The following is a 27,576-nucleotide window of genomic DNA, read 5'->3' on the forward strand; positions in this document are numbered from 1 at the left end:
GGGTGGAGTGTGGCTGCCCCGATCCCACCCCCCCATGCTCCGATGCCCCTCCCCCGTGCTCCGATGTCCCCCCCCGTGCTCCGATGCCCCCCCCCCCGTTCTCCGATGCCCCCCCGTGCCCTAATCTCCCCCCCTTATACTTACCCGGCCTCCCGGTGTCCGTCCGGCCGTCTTCTCCCTGGGCGCCGCCATCTTGCAAAATGGCGGGCGCATTCGCAGTGCGCCCGCCGAATCTGCCGGCCGGCAGATTCGCTCCAAAGTGCATTTTGATCACTGAGATATAACCTATCTCAGTGATCAAAATAAAAAAATAGTAAATGACACCCCCCCCCCTTTGTCACCCCCATTGGTAGGGACAATAAAAAAATTAAGATTTTTTTTTTTTTTTCACTAAGGTTAGAATAGGGTTAGGGTTAGGGTTAGGGTTAGGGGTAGGGTTAGGGGTAGGGTTAGGGGTAGGGTTAGGGTTAGGGGTAGGGTTAGGGTATTTTCAGCCATTTTAGCCCTAAAAAGCTTCCTAGGAAACACACAGTCTCTGCATAGAAAACTGCATAAAAAAACGGATCAAAAACCGCATCAAAAAACGCATCAAAAAAGGACAAAAAAAGGACCAAAAAAAGGACCTGCGTTTTCTGCCAAGAGCTGCAGTTTTTTAAAAAACAGTCCTGAAAAAAAAAGGATGGAAATCAGGAACGTGTGAACATACCCTTACAGTTTCCTCTTTGACAAACAAACATAAAACAATTTTGACAGCTCAGTTCTGTGAATCTCTATCTGTCATCATGGCACAAAAAAAGAGACACGATAAAGGATATAAAAACAGTATGAAAAAATACAACTTCTCCAGTTCATTTACCAGAGGGAACATCCAAACTGAGGATTCGGGGGAACGTCAGGGATTACTGTGTGAAAACCTGAAAAACAGGATTCAGTTTTTCCCTGGTGGAGTCAATGACTTTAGTGATGAGTGAGTATGCTCGTTACTCGAGTTTCTCCGAGCACGCTCGGGTGGTCTCCGAGTATTTCGGCGTGCTGGGAGATTTAGTTTGTCGATGCAGCTGCATGGTTTGTGGCTGCTAGACAGCCTGAATATATGTGGGGATTCCCTAACAAACAGACAATCCCCACATGTACTCAAGCTGCTTACCAGCCGCAAATCATGCAGCTGCGTCGACATAAACTAAATCTCTGAGGACGCCAAAATACTCGGGAGACCACCCGAGCGTGCTTGGAAAAACTCAAGTAACGAGTATATTCGCTCATCACTAATTGGCTTCACTGAGTACAAAGTATGAAGCACTTAGTTTGGCCACCAAGATGGCAGTTACCATCTTTTTAAGCTCTGTCGTAATATGATTTAGACATCCTGCACTCAACATACAAAACAACAATTCACAGTCTCCTAATCTAAGTTCTAGCTTCTGATTCTTTATCATCATCATCATCATAGAAGAATAGAATATGAGGGCATATTCAGGCTTAGAAATTATACACAGCTATTAGAGATGAGCAAATTGATTCAATCAAATGTGTCAAATTTTTAAGGAATTCACTGAACGGAACACAAAATAATTTGCTTTGTGTAAATTGACTAAATGCCTGCCAACATGCTACACATTGATGAAGAAAGTATCAGCCAAAGCAAAATCACATGACTTTGCGCGGTGCGAGCTTGCATATACTGCCTGGCAGCTATCACATGGTATAATGAAGCACTTTTAATAGCCTGTATAAAAGCGGAAGCAGGAAATGCAGCATCCATTTCATGGTCCATCTGGATAGGCAAAGGATGTCGCAGCTTAGCCATAGATAAGGGAGAAAGCCATAAAATACTGAACAAACTGCACAGATAGTGATTAGCAGCACAGCAGTGAAGAGCATCAGTATGTAAAGAAAAGTGAACAGTGTCGTACACATCTTTTCAGGGTAAGTGGAAACTTTGGAGTACTTTCGATTGATTGGAAAATTTGGGGAAGCTGGTGAATTCAAATTTGAAAAGATTCACTCACCTCTAATAGATATACTGAATATGTGACATTTTGGAAATGATGAAAATGTTATGGTGAGCTACAAAGTAAGAAAACGCACACAGTAACAAGATGAACAGGCTGAATAATGCAGCAGTCATGTTTCTACTTTGCAGGGAGCGTCATGCTCAGTCAGCATCGCCATGCTCAGTCAGCATCGCCATGCTCAGTCAGCATCGCCATGCTCAGTCAGCATCGCCATGCTCAGTCAGCATCGCCATGCTCAGTCAGCATCGCCATGCTCAGTCAGCATCGCCTAGATTCTGCTTATTCAGTGTGGAGGAGATGCAGAGACCTTGCTGACATGACGCTTTCTGCACGGCCCTTCCAGGAAGTGGCGGCACAGATTCTCCCCAATGATATACTATATCTAGAGAGAAAACCTCTGTCTCCTTTGCAATCTGTGAATTAATACCGTTTCATGTCTGAAAAATCTGTCATAAAGCTGTCCGATGAAAAATGCAGATTCTAAAAATAATTCCTCCGCCTCCGATAGCGTATAAAACTCGATAACAACATTTCTGTAACATGCAATCTAAAATCCCACGTAGAAATTTGTAGAAAGTATTGCAGGAAATGTTTACATTGTTAGGTTTAATACTTACCAACGAAACGGAACATTTAAATGTCTTTACCCTAAATTGTCAATATAGTCATACATTTCTCCAACAGGAATTACAGAGAGACACAATGTGGAGTTTTCAGAAAGGTGATCTTTCCCAGAGACATAACTTTTTTATTTTTCCGTCAATATGGCCATGTGAGGGTTTTTTTTTTGTGGGACAAGTTGTACTTTTGAACGACACCATTGGTTTTACCATGCCTTGTACTAGAAAACGGGAAAAAAATTCCAAGTGTGGTGAAATTGCAAAAAAAGTGCAATCTCACACTTGTTTTTTGTTTGGCTTCTTTTGCTAGCTTCACTAAATGCTAAAACTGACCTGATATTATGATTCTCCAGGTCATTACGAGTTCATAGACATCTAACATGTCTAGGTTATTTTTTTATCTAAGTGGTGAAAAAAAATTCAAAACTTTGCTAAAAAAAAAAAAAGTGCCATTTTCCGATACCCGTAGCGTCTCCATTTTTCGTGATCTGAGGTCGGGTGAGGGCTTATTTTTTGCGTGCCGAGCTGACGTTTTAATGATGCCACTTTTGTGCAGATATGTCCTTTTGATCGCCCGTTATTGCATTTGCGACCAAAAAACGTAATTCTGCCGTTTCACATTTTTTTCTCACTAAGCCGTTTAGCGATCAGGTTAATCCTTTCTTTTATTGATAGATCAGGCGATTCTGAATGTGGTGATACCAAATATGTGTAGGTTTGATTTTTTTTTTTGTTTTATTTTGGATGGGGCGAAAGGGGGGATGAGTTAAACTTTTATATTTTTTTTATTTTTTTCATATTTTTTTTTACTTTTTTTTAACTTTTGCCATGCTTCAATAGCCTCCATGGGAGGCTAGAAGCTGGCACCACTCGATCGGCTCAGCTACATGGGAGCGATCATTAGATCGCGGCTATGTAGCTGAATTGCAGGCTTACTGTGAGCACCGACCACAGGGTGGCGCTCACAGCAGGCCAACATTGAGTTTCTGCTTTTTCCAAAGATTTTCTATTGGGTTCAGGTCTGGAAACTGGCTAGGTCACTCCACAACCTTGAAATGCTTCTTATGGAGCCACTCCTTAGATGCCCTTGTTGTGTGTTTAAGGTCATTGTTATTCTGGAAGACCCAGCAATGACCCATCTTGAATCTTCTTACTAAATGAAGGAGGTTGTTGGCAAAAATGTTGCAATACATGACCCCATACATCCTCCCTTCATTAAGGTGCAGTCATCCTGTCCCCTTTGCAGAAAAGTACCACCAAAATGTTCCCCCCCACCCACCATTCTTCACAGTTGGGACGGTAGGGCAGCACGGTGGCCATCTGCAAGGAGTTTGTATGTTATCCCCGTGTTTGCGTGGATTTCCTCCAGAGGTCTCCAGTTTCCTCCCACACTTCAAAGAGATACCGGTAGGGAATTTAGATTGCGAGCCCCAATGGGGACGGTGATGATAATGTCTGTAAAGTGGTGTGGAATAAGATAGCGCTATATAAGCAATGCATAATAATAATATTTTTGGGGTTGTACTCCTGCTTATTCCTCCAGACACAGCAAGTGGAGTTGATACCGAAAAGTTCTATTTTGATCTCATGTGATGACATGACCTTCTGCCATGCCTCTTCTAGATCATCCAGATGGACATGTGCTGGCATGAGCAGGAGGACCTTGTATGACCTGCAGGATTTGAATCCATGACAGCATAGTGTGTGACTAACTGTAATGTTTGAGACTGTAGCCCCAGCTCTCTTCAGGTCATTGACCAGTTCCCAGTTCTGGGCTAGATTCTGACCTTTTTCAGAATCATCCTTACCCTACGAGACAAGATCTTGCATGGAGCCTCAGACCAAGAAAGATTGACAGTCATCTTCTGTTTCTTCCATTTTCTAATAATTGTGCCAACAGTTGTTGCCTTCTCAATCTATTGCCTGCTGTCCTGTGGCCAATCCCAGCCATATGCAGGTCTACAATTTTGTCCCTGGTGTCTTTAGGACAGATCTTTACATAGTAACATAGTAACATAGTTAGTAAGGCCGAAAAAAGACATTTGTCTATCCAGTTCAGCCTATATTCCATCATAATAAATCCCCAGATCTACGTCCTTCTACAGAACCTAATAATTGTATGATACAATATTGTTCTGCTCCAGGAAGACATCCAGGCCTCTCTTGAACCCCTCGACTGAGTTCGCCATCACCACCTCCTCAGGCAAGCAATTCCAGATTCTCACTGCCCTAACAGTAAAGAATCCTCTTCTATGTTGGTGGAAAAACCTTCTCTCCTCCAGACGCAAAGAATGCCCCCTTGTGCCCATCACCTTCCTTGGTATAAACAGATCCTCAGTGAGATATTTGTATTGTCCCCTTATATACTTATACATGGTTATTAGATCACCCCTCAGTCGTCTTTTTTCTAGACTAAATAATCCTAATTTCACTAATCTATCTGGGTATTGTAGTTCTCCCATCCCCTTTATTAATTTTGATGCCCTCCTTAGTACTCTCTCTAGTTCCATTATATCCTTCCTGAGCACCGGTGCCCAAAACTGGACACAGTACTCCATGTGCGGTCTAACAAGGGATTTGTACAGAGGCAGTATAATGCTCTCATCATGTGTATCCAGACCTCTTTTAATGCACCCCATGATCCTGTTTGCCTTGGCAGCTGCTGCCTGGCACTGGCTGCTCCAGGTAAGTTTATCATTAACTAGGATCCCCAAGTCCTTCTCCCTGTTAGATTTACCCAGTGGTTTCCCGTTCAGTGTGTAATGGTGATATTGATTCCTTCTTCCCATGTGTATAACCTTACATTTATCATTGTTAAACCTCATCTGCCACCTTTCAGCCCAAGTTTCCAACTTATCCAGATCCATCTGTATTGGCCATGGTGGAGCAGTTAGAGTGTGATTGATTGTATGAACAGGTGTCTTTTATACAGGTAATGAGTTCAAACTGGTGCGATTAATACAGGTAATGAGTGCAGAGTAGGAGGGATTCTAAAAGAAAAACTAACAGGTCTGTGGGAGCCAGTATTCTTGCTGGTTGGTAAGTGATCAAATACTTATTTCATGCAATAAAATGCAATTGAATCATTTAAAAATCATATAATTGATGGCACGGCACTGTTTAAGGAGCGAGCCACTGACTGTGGTGCCACCCCCCCCCTCCCATTCACTTGGCACTGTTTCTCTCTCTCAATCCCCTTCTGTTAGGAGTGAAGTGGTCTGGCGCGCTTTAGGATTGGCCAATGGAAGCCCATTGGGTTATGTCCAACCCTCCCCCCTTCAAATGGGAAATAATAGCAGCAGAAGCATAGTTCCTCCTCTTCCCCTTTGGGTCCCAGAGGTTCTCATTCCGCCCTCCCTCCCCTTTTGTTTTAAGGGGAATTTAATATTTGTTTTGTTTTAGAATTAAAGTCACAGCGGCTGTTTTCAACGAAGGAAGCAACGGAATGTTGCGGATAAGTAGGCTGACTTGCCTGTAGATGTTGCAGGGCATTTGGCTACTGGTCTTTTGTGAAGTTTAAAGTGCTTCCTTTTATTGTTATATATATTTTTATAAATGAAATTAAAGCTGTGACCGACCTCACCCATCAATTGCTTGTGTTTTCTCGTTATTGTTAGATGGGGGTTTTACGGAGGTGGAGGGAGAGAGGGTTACCGGGGCGGTGTTTGCTTGGGGTCGCCGCAGTCTGTGATTTTCTGTTTTTTATTTTTATTCTCTCACAATTGAAGTGTGATGGGGGTAGAGTGCCGGGTCTTGGTCTTTAGCCGTTTTCCCATCTGCCGGACTACAGCGGCCAATACTCCGCCGATCCTTTTGGATGAAGAGGCCCCCTGTCTTCCATTGTGTTATTATTTGTATTGTATGTTGTGATTCTAAAAAAATTTTTTGTACTATACACTTTATTGCACATCCGCTTTCATGATAATGTGTCCACTGATATATGCAGTATCGCTAATAGGATATATGTTCCACTCACTGTTATTGTTATAGTAACAGTATGGCACTTTTTAATACATTATGCTGTTTGCACTTTATCCCCAACAAAATGGCCTTCGGCAACATGGCCGCTGGTTGGTTACACATCGAGGTAGCTTTCTATTATTATTATATTTTATATATTATATAGCGGCATTTTTGTATTATGCTGCCTTCGCTTTGTATTGCAATCACACTTATTCGAGCACTTTATGTCACTGTGTGTTGGTACTGCGGTGCTATGTCATTGTCCTCTAATATTCCTTCTGGTAGATGGTTACCTCCATGGTCTCCGACAAGATGGCCACTGGCTGTGCGCATGCGCGCTCTGGACCCTGTTCTCCCTCCTCCTGTTGGGCTATCTAATAGAGCTGCGTGCGCATACCAATGTGACGTCAATAGGCGGACTTCCGCCCTATGCGCGCGCAGTGATGATGGCCACCAGAGGGATGCGGGCCGGATCCCAAGTGCACGTGCGCCGATATGCCAGCGGTACTTCTGGTTCTCTCCCCATTTAAACCCCTAAGAGCGACCAATTGATACACCCCTTTTGAAAAAGCAGACCGCGAAACGTGCGTCAGGGGGCCGCTTGTGGAACCTGAGGGAGTCATCCTGATTTATGGGTAAGCGTGTTTGACTTGCGCTAGTGTCCATGTTCACTGACATGGTGGCATTTTATAATTATAGTACCATGGACACTTGTACTGAGGCTTTTAAAACTATGAAATGATTCCATGAGTCTGTAATGCGATGTGGTGACCTCTCTGGCTGTACCTTGGATGTAATGTATTTTACTCCCTCTTCTTCCCCAAGTATACCACTAGTTTCCTCCACACCCCATCTTTTGGCTATGTGCCTGCTCTGTATTTATATACTATGATATAACTTGTTAATATTGGTTTAAATAAAATTTGTTTGATTTTATGATCATGTTTTCTGGGATTTTGTTGCTCCGTTCTCTAGTGCTGTGTGTGCTTAGGAGTTCCCTGAATTGTCCTGAAGATTTGGACTTTAGTACTGGGGGAGATATACTGCACAAGTGTACTCCTGGCCACAAATATACTATAAGTTTTTTGAGTTTTGTGTCAAATCTCACAATTGAAGTGTACCTACGATAAAAATTACAGACCTCTCCATTCTTAGTAGGAGGGAAAATTGTCAAAATCGGCAGTGTATCAAATACTTATTTTCCCCACTGTATATACAGCAACAACAAGTGATTGAAGATGATGCTCTGCCAACAACAAAGTCTTCCCCCTCAACTAACACCATATTTCATTCTACTGGCAGACGCAGACAGAAGAGGACCCCTGTACAAGAACAATATTTGGGCCCTTTGCAGTCCAATAGCTCATTATAATACACAATGCCACCTACTTTGGAGGTGAAGTGGCCCCCTTACCTCTTGGGCCCCAGGTTGCATCAATGATATGTCTGCCCCTGTTTAAATCAGACAGTAGTTACACTTTAGGTGCAAAAGATTAAATGTTCCTACTTTGTAAAATCCAAAATGTTTATTCGAAAATTATTTTAAAATAGCAATGGCAGAGAAAAATTTCACATGATGAAGTATACATCTAAAGTTGCACTTTAGGCTTTGTGGTTAAGAGCTTCTGTTTAATTGCATTCTCTTAGGAATATCTAACATGATGATGTATTTTATTTTTAGTTCGCTATTGCACTATTTTCCAGGAAATGTTACCGTAATTAGATGCAAAAGTAAGCCATTTCTAAATGATGTCTCCTCGGATAGGGGCAGAACTAACTAATGAATATTTATAAGAAGGCAGTTTCATTAAGAAACACAAATGAAAAACCACTAAGACCACAAATCAACTGGTTACCATAACTCTAAACCAAGTGTAGAGTGTAAAATATTCCCACCGCAATACTTAACACTAAACTGAGAACTGGGTATTACCCTTGTAATTACCACTGTCAATAAGGTGTGACCCTAAGCAGTCCGACACAGGATTCAAACAATTCTGTTGCATGTTATTACAACATTAGTAACATCTCTTGCTTTTCACATGAAGAATTAGAAAAGGGACCAAGTTGAAATTATATGACTGGCACTGATGAGGCAATGGAACTGATCGTAAAATGAAAACAAGATAATTGGTATTTACTCAACTCATTTTGTCTGAGAGTGATGGAGCATTATTATTGGGGCATTGTGGCTGCCAAATAACCAATAATCCTTGGGAGATATCGGGATTCCTAGAAAATTAATTGTGACATTCACAAAGAACTTCTACCACTAACGCTTAACCATTTTCTGTGAATGACAATGCCGTGATCACACATTGGCAGACTCTGATGACACTGGGCAGTTGTTGGCACTGTTGAAAATCGATTCAGTAATCGCAACTTACACTACTAATTCATTGTTGTGTGGGAGATTATGAAAGACCTTTTTTTGCCTATATGAGACATGAGACATGAGACATGAGTATGAGACATGAGACTATGAGACATGAGTATGCCTGGGAAAGAGTATGTTGGAGTTGATAGAAATAAATAGCATTCATTGAGTTGATCTGACTTTGGGAAGTACACGTAGAGGGGGCTAAGGAAGTAAGAATATGACAAGTCATCGCATCAGCATTAAAATGCAACAGTGTATTACTGGGAATACTCTAGGCAGCTGATCAATAATGTAACAAAAAGTGATTAGATGGTGAGATAGGCAAAATTATTGTTGGCAGGACATCCGGAACAATATCAGATGGGTTTAGAATGTTAGGTTAAATGGATAGAGTAGTAAATAACCCACTTACCGCTAATCCGAGGATAATGGAGATGGTACGTGCAACATACATGAAGGCCAACAAGAAATGGAATGGATAGACCAACAAGCAGAAATAAAGTAAGTAAAAAAGAAACTGAACAAGACAAATATGAGACCAGGTTCATGTTGGGCAGTTTTGGTGAAGTTTTTAGCTGGCTGTGAGACAAATGCATTGAAGAAAAAAAGGTTATTGAGTTTTCTAAGGTTATTGAACTAGGGTGTATGCACATGGCTTTTTTCTCAAGTGAATTCCACCTGAAAAAGCACTGTAATAAATGAATATTATGCACAGCAATGTAAAAGTGACATTGCCATGCACATGTTAAGCCTTGTGTTACTTCCTTTAACCACTTAGGTTTTGGTAACTGTGAAGTGGTTAAACGAAGTACAGGTAATATGTTCATTCTTCAGGTGGCTTAATTTGGAGAGTACTGAAAAATAAATGACGGTGTCAGAATCGACGCAAAAATCAATGGCAGAACCACCCACAAAGCCGCTCCAAGACCTCAGGTTTTTTCATGAAGAGGCTTTGCCTTGAAAAACTTTGCTGGCTTTGCCATAGGAAATGTTACAGAACCCCCAGCACCAAGAATATGTTATGCAGTATATATTATGTATAATAGGTTCCATGTGAAATGCATCAGTCCACAGGCTGCGCCCCTGGGCAGAGAGGACAAGATATCCCCCTTCTGTCCTCCCCCACCTTTGTAATTCCCCCAGTAAATATCAGCAGGCTCCGGCCCCCTGCGGCTATTGTGATGTATGTCTGGCCTGCTTTTTCTATTGGCCTGCCCTGTGTATCTGTGTTATATATTCTGTGTGCTGTAAATAAAGTGAGTTCTTTTAGACTGGAAATACGTGGGGTAGCAGTCAGCTTTTATATGCTCTCACGTAACCAAGGAATTCCAGCCAGCGTCCTTCATTCAGAATCCCGCAAAAGCAGAGTGGACCTCCTGAAACACGGGGTGGTACTGAAAGAGGTACCCCAGCTTGGTAGACCCCGTTACACTGGTGGCAGACAGCGGGATCTGATACCCCTTCTACAGGAGGAAAGGAATGAATGGAAGACAACTACCAGAAGTTAAAGAGGACTACATTAAAAGATCTGGTGGAAGCCCGAGGGTTAATCGCCAGCAACAAAACAAAAGCGGATTTGATAGCAGCCATCATGGAACACGACAGTGCAGCGCCCCCCAATGTGAACGTGGAAGAGAATGAATTCCAGAGGGAGGTAAAGAACAGACTGGCGTTCTATCGCCCAAACCCTGCAGTAGAGATCATACGAGAGGGGATGGCTGATGTGCGTACTGATCTGAAGGAAAAGAAGGCCGAGCGGACCAGGATAGAGCTAGCCAAGATGGAGATGGCAGAGCGGACCAAAGTGGAGCTGGCCAAGATGGAGATGGCAGAGCGGAGAGAGGAGAGTCAGCGAGCAGGGGGAGCTCTGGTTTCCGCCCAGGTACCTTCAACAGTAAGCCACAAAAAGATCCAGTATAATGCCTTCCGACAGTTGGGGAAGGCAGAGGAAGACAATGATGGCATTCTGCAGGACTTTGAGCGGCAGTGTGCCCTTCATCAAGTGAAGCCGGAGGAACGGGTTCAGATTCTGGCCAGCAAGCTGACAGGCCGGGCAGCGGACGCCTATCGCACGGTACCTGACGAGGACTGTATGGACTATGAGCGGATCAAAGAAGTGATCTTGGCCCGGTATGCGTTGACACCAGAGGCATACCGCCAAAAGTTCCGCGGACTTATAAAACGAGTAACCGATACCCACGCTGAATGGGCCTGTAAATTACGGCGGTCACTGCTACAGTGGGTACAAGGGAGCCAAGCAACCACTAAGGAGGACGTCCTCCAGCTCTTCTTGTTAGAACGATTCTTTAATGGACTAAACCCCGAGACACAGGAATCGCTTCGGGACAGGCGGCCAATGACTCTTGAGGAAGCCGCTAGTCTGGCCGATGAACATCATGACGCCAAGAGGCCTCAGTTGTCAGGATCAAAGAAGGTCACTAGGGGTCCGCCCATGGACCTGGAGGGCCCCAAACCACCGAAGATTGTAGGGGACCAGCTAGAAACCCAGCCTACCACAGTTCCCCTGGGGCGCGATGCCACACCTGCCGTCAGCTGGGCCACCTGCAAAGACAATGTCCCAACCAGACTCAGCATATCCAGTGGCCAAAGGCGGGAACAGCTACCTACCGCCGGGCCGCTGTACACTGCTACCAAGGCGAAGCTGACCCGGCATTGGGGGCTACAACTAACCAAGGGGTGGAAGACATGGAGGAAGTGCTGCATGAAGTAGACCCCGTGCAGGCAGCCCGGGCAGATAATCAACAACAGCATCGACAGGTCGTGTGGGTTAATGGAAAACGCATGCAGGGACTAAGAGATTCCGGAACAACTTTGACCCTTGTGAAGCCTCATCTCGTCCGGGACCAAGAGAAGACGGACCAGACAGTGGCAGTCCGTGTAGCAGGGGGAGACATACATCGACTGCCCACTGCCAGGATTCACCTGAACTGGGGAGTTGGGGATGGCCTTGTTGAGGTCGGCTTGATGGAGGATTTGCCTGCAGACGTTTTGCTGGGAAATGACTTGGGGCCCATGTTGTCTGCCTTCTCGGTTGCCCCTCTGGCTGAGACATATCCTGTGACCACCCGGAGACAAGCTCGAGCTGCTGAGGCGGAATCACACTCAGAGGAGGCCCAGGTAAGACATCCCAGCCCTACACGTATTCCCATAGCCAGACACATTTCTTGGGCCACCCCAGATGAATTTAAGAGGGAGTTACTTGAGGATCCTTCGTTGGAGGGATATCGTGGGAAGGCACAGGAGGGGAGAGGGGTACTGGAAGGGGAACAGTTTATATGGAAGCAGGGACTCCTCTACCGGATCACAGAGCAGCACCACACAGGGACGAGCCCCACTATAAAACGACAGCTGGTAGTTCCCAAGAAGTATAGGCAGGAGTTACTGTGAATCTCTCATGACATACCCTTGGCCGGGCACTTTGGTGTCAGTCGCACGAGGCATCGTCTGACACAAAACTTCTTTTGGCCGGGGGTAACCTATGATGTTCGTCAATACTGCCAGACCTGTGGCAGTTGCCAGCGCATTGGCAAGAGGAGAGATCGATGCAAGGCCAAATTACGCCCCCTCCCCATTGTGGAGGAACAATTTAGCCGAGTAGCGGTCGATCTGATAGGGCAGTTAGCCAAACCCAGTCCGTCAGGGAAAAGGTATATATTGACAGTGGTAGATTATGCCACATGGTATCCAGAGGCGGTTGCGTTACCTAACATACTGGCAGAGACAGTGGCGGCTGCCCTGCTCCAGGTTTTCTCACGGGTTGGATTTCCCCAGGAGATTATCTCAGACCAGGGTACCCAGTTTACAGCAGAGGTGACCAACCAACTGTGGAAGCTGTGCAACGTAAAGTCCATTAGAAGCGCCCCGTACCACCCACAAACCAATGGGTTGTGTGAACGCTTTAACGGGGCGTTAAAACAACTCATTGGGACTTTTACCAGGACCTACAGGGACTGGGAGAAATTCTTGCCTCACCTCCTGTTTGCCTATCGAGAGGTGCCCCAAGAATCCACGGGGTTCTCCCCATTCGAACTGGTATACGGGAGACGGGTAAGGGGACCCCTAGACTTAGTGCTAGAACACTGGGAAGGGGAGGGCATCATAGAAGGGGTACCTATTGTACCCTATGTGCTGGAATTCCGGGACCGCCTACACAAGCTGACCCAGGCTGTACGTGGGAACATGCAGGTGGCCCAGCGGCGCCAGCGCGTATGGTACGATCGGAGGGCCAGAGAGCGCACCTTGGAAATAGGGCAGAAGGTCCTGGTGTTAGAGCCCACTAGGCAGAACAAGTTCCAAGCTGCATGGCAGGGGCCCTACCAGGTAGTGGGGAAAATAGCCGACACCACCTATAATGTCGCTGATTGTGACGACCCCAGGGTTATCCGCATGTTCCACGTGAATATGCTGAAGCCCTATCGGGAGCGCCCTGAAGAGGTAGTGGCCATCTGTGCACCTGAAGCAGAGGATTTAGCCGGACTTCCCTTGTCTGATGTCTTAGGGGAGAGGACTCAGTGTAAAACATGGGACCAGGTACACTGTGGTAAAGACTTAGGTCCCTGGGAGAGACAGCAGCGACAGAGGATGTTTTCGGGGAAACCCGGGTACACTCACCTGGCACAACACAAGATTGAGACCAAGGATCAGACCCCCCTGCGACAACCCCCCTTCCGCGTCCCTGAGTCTGTACGAGAAGGGATGCGACAAGAGATTGCATTTAGGGGTCATTGAAGAGTCAGATAGTCCCTGGGCATCCCCCGTAGTGTTAGTGCCCAAGAAGGATGGGAGTACATGGTTTTGTGTAGACTATCGTAAGCTCAATGAGAAAACAGTGACAGATGCGTATCCCATGCCGCGTGTGGATGACTTGTTAGACCAGCTGGCAGGGGCAAAGTATTTGACCACCATCGATCTATGCAAAGGCTACTGGCAGATTCCCCTTAGTCCTGATGCTATTCCCAAGTCGGCATTTGTCACCCCGTTTGGCTTATTCCAGTTTCGAGTTATGCCATTCGGGATGAAGACTGCCCCGACGACCTTTCAGAGGCTTGCCGACCGGCTTCTGGATGGTCTCCAGGACTATGCGTGTGCCTACCTGGCTGACATCGCCATCTACAGCGCGACATGGGAAGAGCATCTAAGTCACCTAGAGACAGTATTAGACAGGATCCACAAGGCCGGAATCACCCTGAACCCAAACAAGTGTCACGTGGGCAAAGCAGAGGTTCAGTATTTAGGGCATTTGGTGGGAAGTGGGAAACAGAGACCAGAACCAGCCAAGATTGAGGCCATAGCCAAATGGCCCACCCCACGCACTAAAACCCAGGTCATGGCATTTCTAGGGACAGCGGGGTATTACAGGAAATTCATTCCCAATTACAGCAGCGTGGCAAAGCCCCTCACTGATCTGACCCATAAGAACCAACCCCGCCAGGTAACCTGGACCCCAGAGTGTGAGGAAGCCTTCTGCCAGCTAAAGGACGCCCTCACCAATACCCCTGTATTGGCCACACCCGATCCAACTAAAAGTTTCCTTGTTCCAACAGATGCTTCTATGTTTGGATTGGGGGCAGTACTAAGCCAAGTAGGGCCGGACGGCCAAGAGCACCCAGTAGCTTACCTGAGTCGGAAACTACTGCCCCGTGAAGTGAGCTATGCGGCCATCGAGAAGGAGTGCCTGGCAATAGTATGGGCACTCAAAAAGTTACAACCATATTTGTATGGATGACAGTTTTCCCTCCTAACGGACCATAATCCCCTAGTCTGGCTTAATCGGGTCTCCGGAGACAACGCCAGATTACTGCGGTGGAGTTTAGCGCTACAACCTCTGGACTTCACCATCCACTACAAACCCAGCAAACAAAACTGTAATGCCGATGGACTAAGTCGACAAACGGAACTTGTACCAACCCCATAAACTTCGGTCATCCCCAAACCGATCAGTTAAGGATCAGACTGTGTATGCCGATCGCGTCGCTGAAAAGGGGAGCTGTGTTACAGAACCCCCAGCACCAAGAATATGTTATGCAGTATATATTATGTATAATAGGTTCCATGTGAAATGCATCAGTCCACAGGCTGCGCCCCTGGGCAGAGAGGACAAGATATCCCCCTTCTGTCCTCCCCCACCTTTGTAATTCCCCCAGTAAATATCAGCAGGCTCCGGCCCCCTGTGGCTATTATAATGTATGTCTGGCCTGCTTTTTCTATTGGCCTGCCCTGTGTATCTGTGTTATATATTCTGTGTGCTGTAAATAAAGTGAGTTCTTTTAGACTAGAAATACGTGGGGTAGCAGTCAGCTTTTATATGCTCTCACGTAACCAAGGAATTCCAGCCAGCGTCCTTCATTCAGAATCCCGCAAAAGCAGAGTGGACCTCCTGAAACATGGGGTGGTACTGAAAGAGGTACCCCAGCTTGTTAGACCCCGTTACAGGAAATAAGAAATTGTCTGCAGGTACCCTTACTGAGATTTAGATATCACTGCTTGGGTCATAAAACCTTTGTTAAGGCTGGGACTTGTGGCCATACTGCAGGTATTGTGTCCAGTTCTTGGTTCAATCTAAAGACCTGTCCCAATAGGAAATTATTGGAGGAACATAAATATGTTACACTTCTCTCATCTTCACTCCTCCAGATTGAAAAGGAAAAGTCATGTATTTAGAGAAATCACAAGACTGATGGGCATGTTAATGATATGCCAATGATGAAAAGATGTAAAAATAATTCAAACCATCACTATTTATCCAGCATAAAACATGAGCACCACATGCAGAAGTACACACACTTACAGCCTTAGCTGCTATCATGGAGCTTATTAATGGTTGTCTGAGGAATATGATGCCATGCTGAATGCACTTGGGCATGCAACTCATCAAAATCTGATACTGGCCCTATACAATTGCCATCCAATGACATCCCAGATTGGCTCCATGGGAGACAAGTCTAGAGATGCTGCAGGCCATGGTGGCACGTTTAGGTCATGTCTCCTGATCACAGTAGCACTAGCTACATACATTCTGGCATTGTCCTGCTGAAAAAAGGGATCCTGGGACACTTTGAAGAAATGGTTGCACCACTAGTTCCACAACCATATCAATGAAGTAGTGGATCTGGAATGAAGACAAGAGTTGTCCGGCTGTTGAACATTATGCTACCCTACACTATAATCCCAGGAATAGAACCGGTGTGAATGTGGCATTGCCCACGTGATCACCAGACCAATCTTCAGCAATCATTGCGTTCAAGATAAAAGCAGCACCCATCGTTGAAGAGCATAGAATGTTAACACTCACTAGCAGCATTTAACATAGCACAGACGGATAGGAGGTTACATTATAAATTGGTCTTGAGTCAGTTTCACATAAGTGTAGCATGGGTGCATTTTAATACTGAAAACCACTGCAGTAAAAGGCCTGGCAGGGCATCAAAAAGGAGGAAACACAGCATCTGGTGATGTCCATGAGTTCAAGACTTCAGGCAGTCATTGCGAACAAAGGGTTTTCAACCAAATACTAAAATTGAACATTTTATTTAAAATTATTCAATCTGTCCAATTACTTTTGGTCCCTTTAAAAACAGGGTGGCACATGTTAAGGAGCTGAAACTCCTAAACCCTTCATCCAATTTTAATGTGGATACCCTCAAATGAAAGCTGAAAGTCTGAACTTCATCTGAACTGCATCTAAATTGCTTTATTTAAATTCATTGTGGTAATGTCTATAACCAAAATTAGAAAAATGTTGTCTCTGTCGAAATATATATGGACATAACTGTATATATCTTGGTACCGTGTTAGTGTGACGCCCCAGGGTCCTAGTCGTCACAGTGACATTGCTTTCCTCAAGGAGAGAGTGATGTTACGCTTGGAAGCGATGAAAGATCTTCTTTATCAGGTAATCACAATGCACACAACATCTTCACACTCCAGGCCACAAGGGGGAGCTTTTGATCCTATTCCTAGGTGACTCCTCTATATATTGTGGTTTGGAGGGAAAGTGTTATGATCCGGTGACCTTGGAGCAGCAAGAAAACTTTCACTGGAGTAGGTGGTGACTATACTGACCGCAAATCCTGATCTTAACACCGCAACTAGAAGTAGCCGTGGGGTGTGCCTAACAAATCCTAGACACCTCGACACAGCCGGAGGACTAAATACCCCTAAAGATGGAAATAGGAAATCTACCTTGCCTCAGAGCAGAACCCCAAAGGATAGGCAGCCCCCCACAAATATTGACTGTGAGTAGTAGAGGAAAAGACACACGCAGGCAGGAAACAGGATTTAGCAAAAGAGGCCACTCTAGCTAAAATAGGAAAGGATAGGACAGGATACTAAGCGGTCAGTATTAAAATCCTTCCAAAAATATCCACAGCAGAAAATACAAAAACTCCACCATCTAACTAAAGATGTGGAGCGTATATCTGCAACTCCAGAGAATCCAACAAGACTGAGAAAACACTGACACAGTCTAAGCTGGACAAGAGAAAACAAATGAATAGCACAGAATATAAGCACACAGCTTGTGTGCCACAGAAAAAGAAACAGACACTTATCTTTGCTGAATTAGCAGCTAAGCAGGAGAAGCCAGACAAAGATCCAACACTTCCCAAGAAACATTGACAACTGACAAGGACTAATGAGTCCTGCAAACCTAAATACCCCAGTCAGAATTGCAATCAGCAGATACACCTGTCCAAGACTGCAGCCCAGGGACAACTGCATTACCACCTACAACCACCGGAGGGAGCCCAAAAGAAGAATTCACAACAGAAAGAGAGATTAGATTGTCAGAGAGACAGAAGAGAGCAGACCGACATAGAGTGTCAGAAGGTCTGAAGGGGCCGTGTAGTATGAAGTACTACAGCCCCTGGAGAAAGAGACATACAGAAGGAAAGAACATCGTTCAGTGAGCGTGCAGGAGAGGGAAGCACAGGAGAGTGATATCAGGGGAGACCAGCTGCGAAAGAGCTGCCTCCCTATGAAGCGCAGATAACCGGTAGCCGGAACACCAAGGTTGTAAGGGACTCTATGACTTACAGCAGAGACCAGCAGGACAGCTGAACTGCAAGTTAGCTGTCCGCCACATACACCTGAAGGCACAGTAACACATAGAGCCCGGGGCGTGATAGAGTTCCTGTAAAAAGGCTTGAGTTACCTGTCATACAGGTATTGTCCTATCCTACATCGGGGGCAGAGAGAAGAACTGTGAGGACCTTATCTGAAGCCATAGGCAGTGAGGGACTACAACACCACCACACTAGAGGAACTCTTTTAACTCCACCTGGTAAAGGGGAACTCTGGATTCGCTTCCAAGCTGTCCGGACCCTGCCTGCCCTGTGATCTGGTGCCCTGGACTGTAGCTGCCTGAAGTCTTCAGTAAACCAGGTAAAGAGACTACAAACCTGTGTCCTCATTCTTTACTGCACGATAACCCATCTTCCATCTACACGCCGGGAGCCCTGGGGATATACTTCACCTGTGGGAAGTTATACCATCTAGCTGCCATAACATCACCCCAGAGGACCCCTTAAAGCAGCGTCTGTCCCCACTGACCGAATACCACAGGTGGCGTCACAAACATAAACTTTATTCAATCTCCCTTTTACATGGGAGCCCAGGGCCACAGACCGGGTCGCCACTGTAACATTCCCGTGAACACCGGACCCGGTACTGGGTACCCCACGGCCCGGGCGGGCGACTCATTAGCCAGTACTACTGTGTTTTAGGCAGCCCCCAAATCTAAGAAGCATCATTGTCAAAAGCTCCCTGTCCTCTCCAACAGCTGCAGGTACTTTTCCTTGCAATAAGAAAAAATGTAAAACCTGTCCATTTATAATGACCACAGACAAGATAAAGATTCCAATTCACATCAGGGCTACAAGATACCAGGTACTTTCAGCTGCGTCACTTCTAATGTGGTGTACCAAATTATTTGTACTAAATGTCCAACTGGGGGTCTGTATGTAGGGGGAGACAGGGCAGAAACTGAGAACAAGCATGAACTCTCATCGCCATAAAATAAGAGAAAAAAGAATGGATCTACCTGTGGCAATACATTTTTGTCTCCCAATCATAACATTATAGACATTAAATTACTTGTATTAAAAGGTAGCTTCAAATCTCAAATAGACAGAAAAATATGGGAATATAAACTGATGATGACCTTTGCATTCTTAGTGCAGGAATGAATGTGTTGCATGGATTTATGTGTTTTTACATCAACTAAGGAACTAAGGAATTTGCCCCTCAGACCATGTGGGGTCATCACTACAGAACCAGACCCCAATCAGAGGACAATAAAACATTCCTTATCTAAGAACTGATCCAATATTTATGAACGTAACTGTGTATCACTCACGGTAATTCTGCTTCATGTCACCTGTCTTATCCATGTTTTTTTTTTCTGTGATGTGTTGTGCATAACTATGTGATTCTCCAGAATTTCTTTTAGTCTATGCCTGTTGAAGAGACCTGAGTAGTCTCAAAAGCTTGCAATTTGTTACCATCTTTTCAGTTAGCCATTAAGGCTATGTTCACACTTTGCAGATTCCACTGCGGATTTTTCCGCAGCAGAATTCCAAAATCCGCAGTGAAAACCCGTCGCGGTTTTTACTGCGGATTTATCGCGGTTTTTACTGCGTTTTCTTCTGCGGATTTTCATCTGCACTTTTCTATTGGAGCAGGTGAAAATCCGCAGAAAAGAAGTGACATGCTGCGGAATGTAATCCGCAGCGTTTCCGCGCGTTTTTTTCCGCAGCATGTGCACTGCGTTTTTTGTTTCCCATAGGTTTACATTGGACTGTAAACTCAGGGGAAACTGCTGCGGATCCGCAGCGGTCAAATCCACTGCGGATCCGCAGCAAAATCCGCAAAGTGTGAATATAGCCTAAAAGGTATCAACCACTGAGGACTCTCAATTCTAAATATTTTTCCACAAGGACAGAAATTTACATTTTTAGGGTTGTTACAAAATTATTAGAGTTGTAAACCAAAATGTAAAACTTTAGTCTTGAGACCTCTTTTTATGTGGGTAGATAATTGTGATAATGCTTCATGGGATCAGGGGCCTGTATAATCGTGAGATCGACCATGGGCCTGTGTAATCATGGCAGCGTTCATGGGCCTGTGTATTCATGGCAACGATCATGGACATGTGTAATCATGGCAGCGATCATGGGCCTGTGTAATCAATACATTGATCATGGGCCTGTGTAATCAAGACATCGATCATGGGCCTGTATAATCATGGCAGGGATCATGGGCCTGTGCCATGATGGTAGCGATCATGGGCCTGTGTATTCATGGCAGCGATCATGGGCCTGTGTATTCATGGCAACGATCATGGACATGTGTAATCATGGCAGCGATCATGTGCATGTGTAATCATTACATCGATCATGGGCCTGTGTAATCATGCAGCGATCATGGGCCTGTGTAATCATAGCAGGGATCATGGGCCTGTGCAATCATGGCAGCGATAATGGGCCTGTGTAATCATTACACCGATCATGGGCCTGTGTAATCATTACATCGATCATGGGCCTGTGTAATCATGGTAGCGATCATGGGCCTTTTTAATCATAGCAGGGATCAAGCACATGTGTAATCATGGCAGCGATCATGGGTCTGTGTAATCATTGCATTGATCATGGGCCTGTGTAATCATGGCAGCGATCATGGGCCTGTACAATCATGGCAGCGATCATGGGCCTGTGTATTCATGGAAAAATCATGAACATGTGTAATCATGGCAGCGATCATGGGCCGGTGCAATCATGGCAGCGATCATGGGCCTCTGTAATCATTATATCGATCATGGGCCTGTGTAATCATGACATTGATCATGGGCCTGTGTAATCATGGCAGCGATCATGGGCCTGTGTAATCATGCCAGGGATCATGGGCCTGTGTCATCATGGCAGGGATCATGGGCCTGTGCAATCATGTCAGCGATCATGGGCCTGTGTATTCATGGCAACGATAATGGACATGTGTAATCATGGCAGCGATCATGGGTCTGTGTAATCATTACATTGATCATGGGCCTGTGTAATCATGGCAGCGATCATGGGCCTGTGTAATCATATCAGGGATCATGGGCCTGTGCAATCATGGCAGCGATCTTGGGCCTGTGTAATCATTACATCGATCATGGGCCTGTGTAATCATTGCATCGATCATGGGCCTGTGTAATCATGACATCGATCATGGGCCTGTGTAATCATGGTAGCGATCATGGGCCTGTGTAATCATAGCAGGGATCATGGACATGTGTAATCATGGCAGCGATCATGGGTCTGTGTAATCATTACATCGATCATGGTCCTGTGTAATCATGACATCGATCATGGGCCTGTGTAATCATGGTAGCGATCATGGGCCTGTGTAATCATAGCAGGGATCATGGACATGTGTAATCATGGCAGCGATCATGGGTCTGTGTAATCATTACATCGATCATGGGCCTGTGTAATCATGACATCGATCATGGGCCTGTGTAATCATGGTAGCGATCATGGGCCTGTGTAATCATAGCAGGGATCATGGACATGTGTAATCATGGCAGCGATCATGGGTCTGTGTAATCATTACATCGATCATGGGCCTGTGTAATCATGACATCGATCATGGTGGGCCTGTGTAATCATGGCAGCGATCATGGGCCTGTGCAATTATGGCAGCGATCATGGGCCTGTGTAATCATTATATCGATCATGGGCCTGTGTAATCATGACATTGATCATGGGCCTGTGTAATCATGGCAGCGATCATGGGCCTGTGTAATCATTGCATTGATCATGGGCCTGTGTAATCATGACATTGATCATGGGCCTGTGTAATCATGGCAGCGATCATGGGCCCGTGTAATCATGGCAGCGATCATGGGCCTGTGCAATCATGGTAGCGATCATGGGCCTGTGTATTCATGGCAGCGATCATGGGCCTGTGTATTCATGGCAACGATCATGGACATGTGAAATCATGGCAGCGATCATGTGCCTGTGTAATCATGACATCGATCATGGGCCTGTGTAATCATGGCAGCGATCATGGGCCTGTGTAATCATGGCAGCGATCATGGGCCTGTGTAATCATGATATCGATCATGGGCCTGTGTAATCATGGCAGCAATCAGCTGAGGAATAAGAAAAATGCGATTGTTGCGGGTCTAAAAATGTTCATTGCTGGAATTAAATTTTGTAGACAAGGAATGTGTTTCTGACAATATACAAACTGTATAGGGACCAAAGGATCATATTGTAAGATATCAGATCAGATGGTAATTGTTTGGTCTCCATACAGTTTTGATCACTGTATGTAAAGGGGCATTAAACAAGCACTGATAAATGTATAACATCAGTCCGTGATTGTGATGAACAGAACTCAGTCCTCGAAAGCACACCCTTAGCTTCAGTACTGCAGCTCCACCCTTGAAGGCTCTCTAGCAGCAGAGCAGCGTAAGCGAGGTGATATCACTACGTCTTCTACGGTAGTTTGGTGAATAACAATACTCTCCTTATGGACACTTGGGAACTGATATTTTGCATGGAGCAGGGCTGCAGGTGATGTGGGCATAGCACCTAATCTTCAGCCACCGCCTTAGGTCATGGTCACACATTCGGCATTTGGTCAGTATTTTACCTCAGTATGTGTAAGCCAAAACCAGGAGTGGAACAAATAGAGGAAAAGTATAATAGAAATATATGCACCACTTCTGCATTTATCACCCACTCCTGGTTTTGGCTTACACATACTGAGGTAAAATACTGACCAAATACTGATAGTGTGACCATACCCTTACACGTGCATACATTGGACCAAACTACACCCCACAATATAGGAAATTTTTGAGGTATAGAGTGGTAGAGGTTGGTTTCTTGGCATATCCAATTTCCAAAAATTAATTTTCTCTTTCTGCTTCTAGTGCCTTGGTGGAGCTTGTTAGAAAAAACAAACTGCGCTATAATCACCATCCTCGGTCCACCGCTGAGCAGCGCTGTAGCCAATCAGTGAGCTCAGTGGCCCTGCCTGTGTAGATGGAACATGCCACTCAGAGCCGCTGAACTCGCTAATTGCCTGCAGCGCTGTCAACGTGACGTTAACACTGCAACCAATAAGTGACATCAGGAACAGCGGCAGGAACTCAATGGTGGACCGGGGACTATGAGTAAAGCAAAGTGAGCCCATTTTTTTACAACAAACTTCTCCCATGGAGTGAGATTTTCTGAAAGGGGACAACCTCTTTAACCTTGCCTACTTCCCTAGCTATTTCTCAACCACAGAAAAAGAAGAGTTTCTGACTGTGTTCCCTGAATTGACAAGTCATATTTAACCCCCATCTTTTGGGTACATTATTTATAAATGGATAATGAAAAGGAAGACATAACAAACATCATATCTATAATTGCCATTTCAGCTACATGTACTAAACCATGAACAGAAGAAATCGATAGTTTCCCTTCGATACAGAATTAGCAAGATTCATCCAAGTCTTCCATCAAACAGCCCCAATTTACGTGACACACAAACTGTGTCCTTCACCGAGTGAATGACGACCTGACTCTTCCTTCTGAACACAAAGACAAGGTTAGACCCAAAGGCAATGAATGCAGGTGAGATGGTCACAGTGGGCTGCGAATGTGCAGGGCAGGGTGGTGACGATACTGCAGTAAGGTCATATGGAATAAAGTTCTGCATTACAGTCCTTTACCCTTTTCCTGACTCCAGTGTCTCTGAAAGCATCTGTTTGCAAACATTTGAAAACTTAAGGGGTTAATCTTCCTTGAAATAAAAAAAATTAAAATGTAAATCAGCCGCCTAAAGGTAATATTTAGCACAGCTAACATTAATTACTTGCACTGATAACTGCGATTAGAACCGTTCTGGTTGCTTAGCAATGTCATTTTTTTTTCATAGACGTCTTTAGATACATACTATTATGTGAATACTCAGATTCTTGGACAGGACCCAAAAAAACACCCACAGGAAAAAAAGCAAGGACTGCAGATCTAGCTAAAAGCACAGCAGTAGGAAACCCCCAAAAGCCATTCTAGAAGGACATCCCCAAAATCCTTTTTTTCTGTTCTTGTGTATAAGGGTAAAGAAGACAATAAAGAGTCAATATTTGGCCAGATGGTGAATGACGGACAGCCTGCACGCTTCTTATAAGGGTGTCAGTAAGGCATGAGCAAGGAAGGCTGGGGTATGGGATAAGGAGAGGGTGTCAGTAAGGCTGGGGTATGGGATAAGGAGAGGGTGTCAGTAAGGCTGGGGTATGGGATAAGGAGAGGGTGTCAGTAAGGCTGGGGTATGGGATAAGGAGAGGGTGTCAGTAAGGCTGGGGTATGGGATAAGGAGAGGGTGTCAGTAAGGCTGGGGTATGGGATAAGGAGAGGGTGTCAGTAAGGCTGGGGTATGGGATAAGGAGAGGGTGTCAGTAAGCCTGGGGTATGGGATAAGGAGAGGGTGTCAGTAAGGCTGGGGTATGGGATAAGGAGAGGGTGTCAGTAAGGCATGAGCAAGGAAGGCTGGGGTATGGGATAAGGAGAGGGTGTCAGTAAGGCTGGGGTATGGGATAAGGAGAGGGTGTCAGTAAGGCTGGGGTATGGGATAAGGAGAGGGTGTCAGTAAGGCTGGGGTATGGGATAAGGAGAGGGTGTCAGTAAGGCTGGGGTATGGGATAAGGAGAGGGTGTCAGTAAGGCTGGGGTATGGGATAAGGAGAGGGTGTCAGTAAGGCTGGGGTATGGGATAAGGAGAGGGTGTCAGTAAGCCTGGGGTATGGGATAAGGAGAGGGTGTCAGTAAGGCTGGGGTATGGGATAAGGAGAGGGTGTCAGTAAGGCATGAGCAAGGAAGGCTGGGGTATGGGATAAGGAGAGGGTGTCAGTAAGGCTGGGGTATGGGATAAGGAGAGGGTATCAGTAAGGCTGGGGTATGGGATAAGGAGAGGGTGTCAGTAAGGCTGGGGTATGGGATAAGGAGAGGGTGTCAGTAAGGCTGGGGTATGGGATAAGGAGAGGGTGTCAGTAAGGCTGGGGTATGGGATAAGGAGAGGGTGTCAGTAAGGCTGGGGTATGGGATAAGGAGAGGGTGTCAGTAAGCCTGGGGTATGGGATAAGGAGAGGGTGTCAGTAAGGCTGGGGTATGGGATAAGGAGAGGGTGTCAGTAAGCCTGGGGTATGGGATAAGGAGAGGGTGTCAGTAAGGCTGGGGTATGGGATAAGGAGAGGGTGTCAGTAAGGCTGGGGTATGGGATAAGGAGAGGGTGTCAGTAAGGCTGGGGTATGGGATAAGGAGAGGGTGTCAGTAAGGCTGGGGTATGGGATAAGGAGAGGGTGTCAGTAAGCCTGGGGTATGGGATAAGGAGAGGGTGTCAGTAAGCCTGGGGTATGGGATAAGGAGAGGGTGTCAGTAAGGCTGGGGTATGGGATAAGGAGAGGGTGTCAGTAAGCCTGGGGTATGGGATAAGGAGAGGGTGTCAGTAAGGCTGGGGTATGGGATAAGGAGAGGGTGTCAGTAAGGCTGGGGTATGGGATAAGGAGAGGGTGTCAGTAAGGCTGGGGTATGGGATAAGGAGAGGGTGTCAGTAAGGCTGGGGTATGGGATAAGGAGAGGGTGTCAGTAAGCCTGGGGTATGGGATAAGGAGAGGGTGTCAGTAAGGCTGGGGTATGGGATAAGGAGAGGGTGTCAGTAAGCCTGGGGTATGGGATAAGGAGAGGGTGTCAGTAAGGCTGGGGTATGGGATAAGGAGAGGGTGTCAGTAAGGCTGGGGTATGGGATAAGGAGAGGGTGTCAGTAAGGCTGGGGTATGGGATAAGGAGAGGGTGTCAGTAAGGCTGGGGTATGGGATAAGGAGAGGGTGTCAGTAAGCCTGGGGTATGGGATAAGGAGAGGGTGTCAGTAAGGCTGGGGTATGGGATAAGGAGAGGGTGTCAGTAAGGCTGGGGTATGGGATAAGGAGAGGGTGTCAGTAAGGCTGGGGTATGGGATAAGGAGAGGGTGTCAGTAAGGCTGGGGTATGGGATAAGGAGAGGGTGTCAGTAAGCCTGGGGTATGGGATAAGGAGAGGGTGTCAGTAAGCCTGGGGTATGGGATAAGGAGAGGGTGTCAGTAAGGCTGGGGTATGGGATAAGGAGAGGGTGTCAGTAAGGCTGGGGTATGGGATAAGGAGAGGGTGTCAGTAAGGCTGGGGTATGGGATAAGGAGAGGGTGTCAGTAAGGCTGGGGTATGGGATAAGGAGAGGGTGTCAGTAAGCCTGGGGTATGGGATAAGGAGAGGGTGTCAGTAAGCCTGGGGTATGGGATAAGGAGAGGGTGTCAGTAAGGCTGGGGTATGGGATAAGGAGAGGGTGTCAGTAAGGCTGGGGTATGGGATAAGGAGAGGGTGTCAGTAAGGCTGGGGTATGGGATAAGGAGAGGGTGTCAGTAAGGCTGGGGTATGGGATAAGGAGAGGGTGTCAGTAAGCCTGGGGTATGGGATAAGGAGAGGGTGTCAGTAAGCCTGGGGTATGGGATAAGGAGAGGGTGTCAGTAAGGCTGGGGTATGGGATAAGGAGAGGGTGTCAGTAAGGCATGAGCAAGGAAGGCTGGGGTATGGGATAAGGAGTGCTGCAATGCAGAGTTTGGTGCCAACATGTGCTCCCAGCACTGCATTGCAGGTCACAACTTTAGGAAGCCAGCTCGCTCCTTGAAATAACCAACATCATCTATTTAAGTCTTAGGATGTAAATGCTATATCTGCCACTTACCTGCCAGGGTTAGGTGTCCTCCCTGTAGTGCAGCAGCCCATGTCAGCAATAATAAGGGATACATTGTTTTCCCCCTCTGGCAATTTAGAAGCTTGCAGCTTTAGACATGAGCTGGTCCAGAGGCTTCTAAAGATGCATTAATCTGGGATACAGGAGGGAGGATCAGCTTCCTCTGTACTGAAGCATAGTGGCAGCGCAGAGCTAAGTGTGCTTAGTCTATGGTTCCCACACTGTGACACAGAGCATCCTAGCAGGGCTGGGAGAGGGTCACATGACTGCCTTCCAATGAAGCCAGAAGGAAGACATCTTTGTCATGGGCAATTTATCTTCACACAGTACCTTTTTAGCTGTTAAAAAAATACAAATTGGTAAAAAAGCCTCTGATTTTACATGTGCTTTTACTGACATTTTTCTGCAGTTTTTCTTCCTCAAATTATTTATTTGCACGTCAAGCTTAACCCCTTAATGACGAGCCAATTATGACAAAATTAGATTAACTATTACAATTTAAAAACATGGTTCTGTGTGGAAGATTTTAACCCCTTAGCGACCGCCGATACGGCTTTTAATGGCAGTCATTAAGGGTACTTATTCCTAAGCGCTGCTTTTTTTTACAGCGCTGAGGAATAAGAGAATAGCGCGGCAATTCCCACAGGTGTCAGCAGTATATGACAGCTGACCCCCTGCAGTATCAGACCTGACCAGTTTTGCGCCCAATCGAGGCCAATTAGCCCCTTAAATACCGCTGTCAATCGCGTCTACGATATTTCAGTTGTTTTAAGCGGGGTCACAAGACCCCCCTTAGTAACAATAGGATAAGAATCGCGGGTC

The 27,576-nt window shown here is 45.8% G+C and overlaps 1 protein-coding gene across 1 annotated transcript in view; it reads right to left on the minus strand.

The window, feature by feature from the left end:
• The window catches only part of CNTNAP1 (contactin associated protein 1), a 217,797-nt gene extending 190,813 nt beyond the window's left edge, over nt 1–26,984 (minus strand). The window contains exon 1 of the mRNA XM_069751911.1: nt 26,746–26,984. Coding sequence (XP_069608012.1) covers nt 26,746–26,809 — 64 coding nt within the window. The 5' untranslated portion in view covers nt 26,810–26,984. The remainder of the gene's footprint in view (nt 1–26,745) is intronic.
• Between the last annotated feature and the right edge of the window lie 592 nt (nt 26,985–27,576).

This window comes from Ranitomeya imitator, chromosome 2 (assembly GCF_032444005.1).
Source record: "Ranitomeya imitator isolate aRanImi1 chromosome 2, aRanImi1.pri, whole genome shotgun sequence".
Taxonomy (NCBI): domain Eukaryota; kingdom Metazoa; phylum Chordata; class Amphibia; order Anura; family Dendrobatidae; genus Ranitomeya; species Ranitomeya imitator.